Genomic DNA, 11717 nt, shown 5'->3' on the forward strand with positions numbered 1-11717 from the left:
CTTTCTGTAGACAAAACAAACTCGAATACACTAAAAACTTCGTTACAACAATTGTTTTTAAATTTGAGATATGTAATGAAAGAATGAACTCTGTGAATAAACATTGTTAAATTTCTCGTAAACAAAAGGGCTTTACAATGAGCCGCATCACTATAGGCTAAAGGCAAAATTTTAATTCTCATATGCATTTCACGCAATCTTTCACTGTCACGCGCCACCAAGTCAAGAGGGTAATAAATAAAATAGCTCCCCTTTCTATATTTTAACATAAAAAACGCGTCCCATCCGCAATCTGCATGTTTATGAGTAAATATTCTATAAACATGCCGAAAGGCGGTACGACATAGTGAAGCTGGGGGCAGCAATACTCTGGATTGCATGCAAATAAGATAACAGTCATAAATACTAGCTTTGTTTCCGCGTCTGTCTCCTACACCGACCCCACACGGAATCACAAGTTCGTTGAACTCAATAATGTAAAATCATCTATGCTTTTTGTGGAACATTTTGTTTGTCAATTATTATTTGCTGGTTCATTATTTAATGTTCTTTGGTAAGTCACAGGGGAAGGATTGCTCATCAGATAAGTCCAAACAGAACGGCTCATTGACTCGCTGATTAATTACAAGAAAAACCGTAGTGACATTTTGATGGAAAAATTACGCGACGTAAGCACCACCAGCTAATAGACTCTGGTAATAACATTTTTAATGTATTAAATTTATATGCATTATGAGATGTTGTTTGATCAAAAAAATGGAAACACAGAAAAGGTTTGCTCAAAGTTATCACGTCCATGCTAACTCGTGTACTTAAATTATCCTACTATGTTGTATTTCGCGTACCGCAGTCTCCTAAGTAGGGATTTGGAAAAGGTGGCAATAAGATATGCAAGCCCTTTTTCCTTTGTCGGCCACTCGCAACGTGAGTGGAATCTCCGTGCGAGCGCGTGTGATTTTCTAACTCGTATGCAAAGAATTCAAGAGGTGTAGCGTACACGACGAAATCGTAAAAGTGTTTGTTTACGCATTCATACGCCCGCGCCGAGGCGGGCTTTTTGTACATTAGTTTTTAAGGGTGCTCCAATAAAATTCAAATGTATTGGATGGCATAATGTATTCTCGAAATAATACGAGTCCCCGTTTATTATAGACAGTCAAATTTGTATCATAGCGTAAAGGTAAGGGCGGGCGGGATGGCGAGGTCGAATAGCCGCATCATTGTGTGGGCCAGCGACGGGCGCGCGATTACAATGCCAGCACTGTGACATTTTCGCTAATGGTTTCAGGGTAGGCACAATAAAATGACAATACGACGCAAGATAAGGTGGCGAGTGAAAATTTTACAGCGAGATTAATTTAATTTCTCTGTTTGCAAGTAAACACGGTCTGCTGATCTCGCTGCTTGTTTTGGTAGTTTAAGCACATTTCTAATCTACTGTTTGCAAACACAAAATTTTATTTGAAACAAGGATTTGCGGAAACAAATCTAAGTGTCTATTGATATTGGAAGTTTGCTTTTGATTAATCATTGTGAAGGGTTATATTGTTTGATATATCTTGACAGCAATTTTAGCATGATCCTCGGGATTGAAATAAACATCTTATAAAACATGTAGAATAAAAAAATAGGAATAAAATATAACAAATGTAGGTTCATTATAAAATTGCTGAATACAATTTTTGTAACAAAATAACAACGAATGAATCAACGAAAATCTTAATGTTTGTGATGGTTAGGATATCAAGCGTGTTTTTATAGAAAGCCGTGACCCGTGGGCCGCTTTTCAATGAGGATTGCGAGAACCTGCACTTTCAGTCCTGAAAGGGTTCATCCGTGTCAGGCTAACGTGTTTTTATTTTTATTTAAGGATAAATATGTCTGAGAGATTCGCAACTATTATTGTCTGATGTGTTTTTCTTTGGAACTACCAATACAGTACGGAATGGATGTCTATGCCTATTCATAAAAATCAACTTAGTATTTATACTACAATGTTTTATTATTTAAACTACTTTAAACCTTAGTTTTAAGTTAAAATTAAACGTTCCATTTTAGATATTATCCAGAACAAAATGAACTTGATATAAAATAATTGCGTAAAATAAACTTTTTCGTCAAAACTCATGAAATTCGATAATTTTTTTCCATTTCTAGATAACAGTGTTGGCCACACTTGGCAAACTATAAACCACTAGACTAGCAATTGCGTATTAAAAATGTCCTAGCGGTGGTGTATAAATCACTCAATTTAATACCTTTTCTCGTGGGAGCAATTTTCAAAATCTATATTATAAACTCATTAGAATACTCTGCCTAATGGTCGGGTAGGTAAAGCTTTGCTTGAGACAATTTTTGAGCGTAGTTGTGAGGCTGATTGTGTATTTTACTTCTAAGAACTTTGTATATTATTACACGATTAATAAATATTTAAAATTACATATCATGGAAAAAGCTAAATAAAAATATTAGTCATATGCATAACTGAATTACTTGGGCTATCAGACTGTATATTAAACTAAATAAAGTTTAATTGACGCTATCCAATTGAACCAAGCCCGTAAATTATATTAATTGTTTTAATTTCGCGAAGATATTTCCACTTCCATATCTTTCGTTAATCGTATTTTAAGCGCCGGTAGATAGCTCGAGCACGCGGTCGGTCGGTGGAAAAGCGTGAAATTGAAACCATGCTATATACATACAAATATACGCAAATAGTTCGAATTTTAATAACCTTATTTAATTTTTATCGAAAATGCACATTTATACCATATAATTGTAATGTTGGCATATTTTGAGATTATTTTACTTTATGATTACTGATTTTCGTTTTAAATTTTATGGAATGACTTTGAGGTATGTAAAAACATTATTATGGTTTGTAAAATTCGGTTAAAATGCTGTTAGGATATGCTCTTTTGAAATTGAGTTACGCGACAGAAGTTGTACTTATTCTTCACTTATGGGTCACGCGTTTTACCAACAGCGTTTTGCTGACGTCGTATTATGACGCTCCATTCCCAAATAGCCGTTTCCCTTTTAGCATTTGAACCCAGTTATATAGTTCTTCTGTACAAAGGGTGTTAGGGAACTTCTTCCGAAACCGAAGCCAGACGGTCAGGCGGGAGCTAAAGAATGAAATGACAGCAAAGAAAAAAATGCAGTTTTGTTTAATTTTCTATGGATATTGATTGGTCGATTTTTATCGCTACTCGTGACGTAATCACTTTGTCAAGTACCAGAGTAACTAACAAACAATTTCTTATTTTACATATTTTTTTCAAATGCCGCTTATATTTACAAATTAAAAAAATAAAAAAAAAAAATAAAAAAAAAAATAAAATAGGGTTCAAAACGTACTACTGATAAAGTCGTATTTACCTGTAAAAGGTGTATTAAATTCGGATTATTTTTCTTGATAATTCACATACAGGCTCAGAACGACACCACAATTATTTTTAATATTTTACATGTTTCAATCTAAGGATTATCACAAAAATACGCCAATTAACAACCTAAAGCAGACTGTGATAGTATCTATGGGCTAAAAAAAAAACCATGACATGGAGAAACATAATTCGCTGTCTCTTTCTGTCTCGGGTGTTTTCTATTTTACTAGCTCTTTGTAAATCTTTCTGCGTAGTGAAAACATTCAAAATCTTTGGTTTAAACGTATGCGTTGATTAAAGTATCACACAATAAAATAAAAATGTAGCCTGTAAAATGTCAAGATCCAGGCATTAAAAGTAAGAACACATGTTTTTATATTGTGGTATAATAGAAGTTATATATAAGGAATGTGGTTGTATTTGGCGAAAAATTTTAAGCAACTTTCCTATTACAAAAAGAAAGAGTAACATAAAGTACATCTAGTCAAATTTTAACCTCCAGATTGGATGGAAATTAACTAGAAACACATACAAATACTTCTATAATTGTCAAAAACGAGTACTATAAATAGAAATCCCTCATGGGAGGCCTGTGTCCCAGCAGTGGGAACATTATGGGCTGATGATGATGATGATGACATAGAAATGTTTTCCTATTACTTTGACTTCTATGATAACCAACCACGCCTATTAAAAACATTGTTCCACAACAAGAAATCTTGACACCTTATTCATCATACAAAATACAGAATTTATGTTGATTAATATACGAATTATAATACAAATGTTATCTGTTTTATGGAACTTGATTTTAAATATAAAAGTGGACACTTGTTGTACTTCTACGATTTTAATTAAGCAAAACGCAGACGAAGCTTTTTTGTTTACTTTTACTGCTATGCTAATAAAAATATTTCAGTTGAAACTAGAGTTGGCGTACGTCCATCTATCTTGGCAGTTGGATAGACAGATGGCCACACAGAATGAATTTATACTAGAAGGTATATTACTTACGTGTTAAATATTTGAAAAACAAAACTTTCTATTCCTGATTCATACTTTTCCTTATTTAAATTTTTAAGGATATGGGAGTTAAGACAATTATAAATCCAGCAACAGTTTTAAGCGATCCCGCTAATTAAATTATGCATTGTGTGGCTTTAGAAAAGTTATTTATAAACAGTTTGGAAAGTTTCTATACGTTTTTTTCAACAAAAATATACAATATCCTGTTATCCATAGTTTTATATATATAAAGCTGAAGACTTTGTCTGTTTCTTTGCTTGAACGCGCTAATCACGGAACTGATAGGATAATTTGTATGAATCATCATGAAAAATCAGGGTAGTTTGAAATTCGAGAAAGGACATAATATAGCTCGTACCCTGGAAGTCTCTTGGTAACGGGGGCGGGGAAATACCCGGAACTGCCTATGTATTATTTTGACTACACAGACAAAGCCACAGACGAAAAGCTAGTCAATTCTAAAAATACAGAAAATTTGAAAATTATTTCGAAATTATTTTGGCCACGAGTTATGCTGCCATACAGCGAATATCGAATTAAGTCGTTGTATTAAATATTGTATTTAAAATTATGCATTTAATTGTACTTACCAATAAAATTAACATGTAACACGGCTAAAATAAGAAGCCGTGAGAGAGGACCTCCACCCCTGACGCGCGCGCTGGCCGCCATGATGCCCTCAGCGTGTCACTCTTCTATGTTGGCCACTGTTGCAATAAGCCCGTGTCATATTTATGGTGTTTTGCAATTCCGCCTGAGCCGCGATGAAAATATCTAAAATAAAAATATTATTTTACTATAAATACTTTAGCTATTTGACTATTCCAACTGGTGTTAAATGATGGAACTAAATGATTTTTCAAATAAAAAATCATCAATCATGATAAAACGATGCGTAATGTGTATATCCACATATTATAAAAGCAATAGGGGGTAATTATTAAATAAACTATGATTTCGAATCTATTCACAAGACTTCGAGCTTGATTTTAAGGACTTCTCTGAATAACCACTTTAAGAGTTAAATACCCACATTCTCAATGAGTAATTTTATACGGGCATGCTATTTTGTTTGAAATACTATGAATTCATTAATGAATAAAGCTGGTAATACAAAAAATATAATGAAATACAATAATGTGAATTATATCATTACATTTGCATTTAAATACTGGAAATAATGGTATAGGTATATTTTATTATTTACTAACTGCATGCCCCGGCTCCATTCGGGTAGTAATTTATCGTGATTGAAATAATAATAACTATCCTATCTTTTAAGTTGGATCAAACTCAACACGGTGTGCAAATTTGATTAAACTCAGTTGAGTAGTTTAGTCCATCGCGGACAAACAACGTGACACGTAAGTAATTTATATGTATTATGATAAACGGGTCTTAATTTTTTATGCAAGATATTGTACAAATGCAGTCATGAGTGCATACATTTAAATAAGTTGTTATTATTTAAGATTTTGACCGCCTCCTTGGTACAGTGGTTAACGCGTGAGCTTAGAACCGAGGGGTCCTGGGTTCGATACCCAGTGGGGACGCACAAAAAAAAATGTCTCGGTCTGGCAGGATACAGAAGGCTGATCACCTACTTGGCCATAAAGAAAATCGATCAGTGAAACAGATGTATATCATCTGCCCCATACCCCACCTAGGGGACGCGGGACTTTACTTATTTAAGATTTTACTTAAGATAAGCATAATTTTACCTATAATTTTTTATGAGTCATAATTCTTTGATAATATTTAATGTTGCAATACTAAGCGCACAAACAATAATAACAATGCTTAATTTAAAAACAAGCGTTTATATTTCTAAAGATAATCAACATATTTTGAAGTAAAATGCGATAATTCATTTACGATGAGTGAAATAGGCAAATTGCATGTGAAGTGTGAATAGAGCTGGATGTACGTCAAAAAATGATTTAAAAGCAAGCGTAGGAATCCAAAAAGTTATACAACAAGAAAGCTGTGTTATTATTATTTTTATTTACACAGTCGGCGTCAATCCGAGTTGAGCCGAATGTTTTGAAATACGCGAGTATGAGGCGCGTACGTGTGGTCGGCTTTGAAAGTATTTCACATCAAAGATGTCGCGCTTTACCGATACCGACGCCTTTATATAGTTACTGAAATGTGCTTTATAAAACCAAAATAATCCCTGAGTAAGATTTGCTAAGTTTTTCTAAGCTTAATTTACCTTGGTGGCAATTAGCGATGGATATCTCTGAGTGGGCTTTTAACTATCTACTTATTTCCTGTTGATCACAATTTTAATTAGTATCTTTTCACATTTAGAAATTAAACATTTTTAACGAATTTTAAACGCAATTTATTCATTATATTATTATTTTTATTTTATTAATTAATATTAATTATACTCGCGTAAAAGCAAACACAAGAAAATATTAAGCTTTTCACATTGATAAGTATTAATCAAGAATATTTATCTATATGCATATATCAAAATGACCTCCTATTTCCCTTGGTCCATCACGCGTGAAGGGCCGGACCGATTTCAAGAATTATTTCACCATAAGAAAGCTGCAATTAGTCTGAGTGTCATAGGCTATATGTGTACTACGGGTGAAACCGGGTCGAACAGCTAGTAATTCATGTAAGTTAATTTGTGGCATATTTGATAAGTTGAAACATTTAAATCTAGTCTATCAAATTGATATTAATTAAATGGAAAAAAGGTTACATTATAGTTTACTTACATTACAGAAAATAATACGTACTACTGTTATTTTTGATAAATTATCATGTAATTAGTGTTACACTTACATTCTCGCACAGAATACTATTAAATCAGTATCATCATTGCTTTGAAACGTTATATTTATGTGTTTTTATTATTTTATTTTCTATAAAACATAATATTCATCACGTTTTATTCGACAAATGAAGTTAGATCTAGACAGCGTGCCGACGAAACGAAAACTTCGTTAACCCAATTTGTGTTTCGGAGTATTTGATTTCTTTGGGCAGTTAATCTTTTCTCATTACAACTGAGATTTATTCATTTATTTATTTTCTTTTTTTATTACATTTTTGTCCCCCGACATTATACCTAGAATTAAGCTTTATGTATTATTTATACAACGAACTGAATTTTCACATTCATTATAATAATCTGGGAGGATTTATGATTTCAGATTACAACAATTCGATTATAATTAAATGTTCATGTTGGAAAGTCAATTGCAATAAAATACATATTATAACAATAATATAAAAAATACAAATATTAGCACTATATGAGGCAAATAAACATCTTTTGTGTGACACGGTAAGCGTTTACGTCCATAGTAGGAATTGCGTAGTAATTTTTCAAAGCTATTGCATCGCTGCCTACGGTTCGCGGCAGGAAGTTGTAATTAACGCCCGTAGCGCATTACGCGCTTCCCTTCCTGGCGCTTGTACATCCAGTGACATTATCGTTGTAACCCCGATGGTGCGCGATCATAAGTTACTTTAAAGTTATGCGCTCGGATAGGGTAAATTATTTCAATTTGCGAGCACTGGAAATAGTTTCCAAGTAATAAAGTTTTTAGGGTTGTTTCGCATGACTTGTTTTACTTGGCGCGTGAAGAAGTTTAAGATTTTGCATCTTTATTACTCGCGGATTGTTCTGGATTATTTGGAATATTTAAAAAGCTGGCGCAAATAGATTTTTAGTGGGTGCAATTTTTTTAGCGTTTCCGTGGATGAAAGATACTAGAAAATTAGGCTGTTTTAGGTTGGTACTGTCACAATTGTTTATTTAATCCATATAAACGTAATTGGTCTAAAAATGAATGCTAAGGGCTCAAAAGAAGTTTACTTCAACTTTTTATATTTTTGTTAAAATTAAAAAATTTAATATCACGAATTAATTCAGCTACTTGAACAAGAATCTCAAAAGCGGGCTTTGAACTTCAGTGATTTGATATATATCGTAGAATATTTAAAAAAATATAGGTAGCAAGAGAGAAAATACAATGTTAAAGTTTGTTTTTCTACGTTATAAGCTTTAGTATTGGTTTTTATCTTAGAAATACAACAGGATCCGTGGGTTACATTTAATTAAAAGCTTTACTGATTTTCTTCACAATATTTATGAAAAAATACAAATACGCGTCTGAATTGAAATAAAGTTAAGTTACTCCTGGCAATATAATACAGTATAATTTTGCGTTGGGTTTGCTAGGTGTCTTCTCCTTGTACAAATCGTCTGCCGGCAGAATTCACTTATACTCAAACCAAATTATAAAAGACAAATAATTTAGACCTATCGTCCAAACAACATAGATAACTCCTTCGCTCGCTATACCCACCTCAAGTTGGTGTACAAGATGTTTTTCCGCTAAACTATAGCTTTTACGAAAAATATACCTAGCTTCAGTATATGCATTGATGGAAATTTTCTCTATTTTATTTTTGTTGTTTTCCTCATAAAATGACCCGGAAAGAAGATATCGTCCAAGAACTGCCCCACAAACATGGCGTACATTTCAAATATGGCGACATGAGAAATGCAATGTGCCAAAGTAGAAATTCGACAAGACTCACTGAACAGGCAAAACTACCAGATGGACGCATACAGATCGGAATGACTGCTTCCTTGATATAATGTTTATAGTTCTTTCAAAATACAGAAGGCTGATCATCTCCTAGTCTGTAGAGGGACTTTACTTTGTCGTTTTAAAATAGTTATTTTTATTAAATATTATACAATTAATATTAAAGGATATTAAAGGAAGGCTGAATAGGTGGTTCTATTAAAATCTTTCAACATTAACGCTTCTTATCTCAGAAGCGGCTCCAGAATAAAATATACTAATGTTTTTATCATAATTCAGACATCACAGAAACATCTCAAATCAAGATCAAATAAGATAACGAGTCACAAGTTTTAAAGCAAAAGGCTTTCTATAAGAGTTCAAAGACAAATTCAATAATAACCGAAATTAGATTTATGTAATGAAAACATAAATTTGAAAGATTAAACATCAAAAGCCACAACATTTCTAAATTACAATACGAAATCAGCACAAAGCAGCGCGACATTAATCAGACAAATGTTGAAATTGACAAAATATACACAAATTAATGAACGATCAACCGAAAACATTTTCGATATCGTCGTGTTGGCAATTCGGACTCATTTGTAAGAGCAGCAATTATAAACCAGCGTAATCAGTCGGCTGCCGCATGTGGCCGCGATCCCTGATTCACGGTGCAGCAATAAAGTGATTAGTACGACGGAAATGTTGGTTTTCCTCTACGTCCAAACATCGACTATACGCCGTCACTCATCAAAGCATACTCGTACTTTTGTTTTTCATATTGCTATTTTACAGCGACGCGTTTCCATAGCCTTTTGTTCTGTTGCGAGAATTCGATGGGATATTGATATAAGTTTTTGAAGAGTAAGGTTAGCATTGAAATAATTATAAGAACGAACTAAATAAATGTACTTTTTTCCATATATATAAAGAATACAAAAAAAGAAACTGTAAGAGGAAGTAAAAAAAAGCATATAAAATGAAATTAAATGAATTTATTTGTTAGAATTGTGGTTACAAAGGTTATATAAAAAATTCAAGTCCGCACAACTCGCCATCAAATTGGCATACAAATATTTACAAATATGGATTTTAATTTGATTAAATATTAACTCTCAATGTTGACTCAATATAACCTTCTACCTTAAATTTCCTTCAATTAATGCAAAAGCAATTAATGGTTCGCCATTAATACTATAACACATAAGACATACCCAAAACTTAGTTTTGAACTCACTTCTAGTTTCGGCGAGTGTCAATATTAGATAGGTTTGATATGTGTAGATGAATGTTCAAGATTGAGAGAGATCTGTAGCAATTCTGACGTAGCGAATACATCCTAATCCCTTCACTAAGTTCAGATCACGGATAATTCCTAGTGTCACTTGTTATCTCGGTAGACGAATTTAATGTATAAACTAATATAATTAATCTCCCCCAATATGTGAAAACATTATTCTCATATTAACTTAATTAATTAATATTTACACTATACACGTGCTGCGTGTAGCTATTAATTCAAGTAATATTTTTGAGGAAAAATTAATTGATATAATTGTTTATGTGCTTAGCTCCATATAGCTCAAAATTTGTTGGTTAGTACTATTGTATCCTTTTGCATTACAAATCCATTTTCAAATTGCTGATTTATCCACAACTAAACGTTGCATAAGGGTGTGCAGAGTCTAAAGCAGGGCGTCGAAACACGGTGGGGATTTAGTGAGCTTACAAAACTTAAAAAAAACACAACATAATTTATTAGGTACCCGTTTTCATTTGCGCGTTCTATTGTACTGTACTACTTATATCGAAAATGTTTGTGAAATAACGGTGTCCATGACATGGTTATGAGTTATCTAGTAAGGTCTATATAAATGTTGGTATTTAGATGAATCATTGTAAATTACTGTTTTTCTTTTTACCACGCGAGTGAAGTTCTAAAATCCAGCTTGTAAGAGGTAAATCTGTAATGATTTTTAAGTGACCTCTATTGAGTTAAATAAGTAAATGAGATTAAATTGGTATAGCATGTTTTAAAAATATTCTCATCTGAGCATCATGCCATTAAATGTGACATTAAAAGTACCTGCTGTATGCAACATAAGGTTTCTTGTGAGAAATAAAAATAATTTTAAACGCTACGTTATTAAATTATTGAACAATGTAAAGCTTCAACATTTACCTGTTCAGATAAAACAATAAAACACTCATGTTCTTGCATAGCAGCGTTTACCAGGGTCATCCTGTAATTAATGTCAACGCGGACAACGTAGGTCTAATGAATAGCGGGTGTGACATGTCGCACAAAAACTGGCTCGTCATGCAACACGCGGCTACAGAGAGGAATAACCCAGTTGGTATAAGCCGGACGAAATTCTAGATGTCAAAATGATAGGCACATATTGGCTAGCTATTGATTTTCGACGGACACTCACTGACGCTGCGATTTTATTTTCGTTGGGCCCATTTTGACGACAATGAATAATGGAGACGTATTTCATTGGTGTTTGCTTGAATAGATTGTAACATGTCGTGTTTGTTTTGGGTTTAGTGTGTTTATTGTTTGAACGACCTATTTTGTTTAATGAATGCACTTTCATCGAATTTTAGAAACAAAAGGAAGAATTATTATTATTATTATTATTATTTATTATTAAATATTTAATAATTACACAATAACAGATAATATGAACTGCAGGCCTACACTAAGGAAACTTGTATCGTAGGCCTGCAA

At 32.9% G+C, this 11717-nt stretch overlaps 1 protein-coding gene across 2 annotated transcripts in view; it reads right to left on the minus strand.

Annotated features, from left to right (window-relative positions):
* LOC119829510 (lachesin-like) overlaps positions 1 to 11717 on the minus strand; it is a 53319-nt gene that overhangs the window by 33455 nt on the left and 8147 nt on the right. For both annotated transcript variants that reach the window (XM_038352053.1, XM_038352052.1), the window contains exon 2: positions 5009 to 5192. In XM_038352053.1, the coding sequence (XP_038207981.1) occupies positions 5009 to 5090 (82 nt within the window). In that variant the 5' untranslated portion in view covers positions 5091 to 5192. The remainder of the gene's footprint in view (positions 1 to 5008; positions 5193 to 11717) is intronic.

This window comes from Zerene cesonia, chromosome 10 (assembly GCF_012273895.1).
Source record: "Zerene cesonia ecotype Mississippi chromosome 10, Zerene_cesonia_1.1, whole genome shotgun sequence".
NCBI classification, from domain to species: domain Eukaryota; kingdom Metazoa; phylum Arthropoda; class Insecta; order Lepidoptera; family Pieridae; genus Zerene; species Zerene cesonia.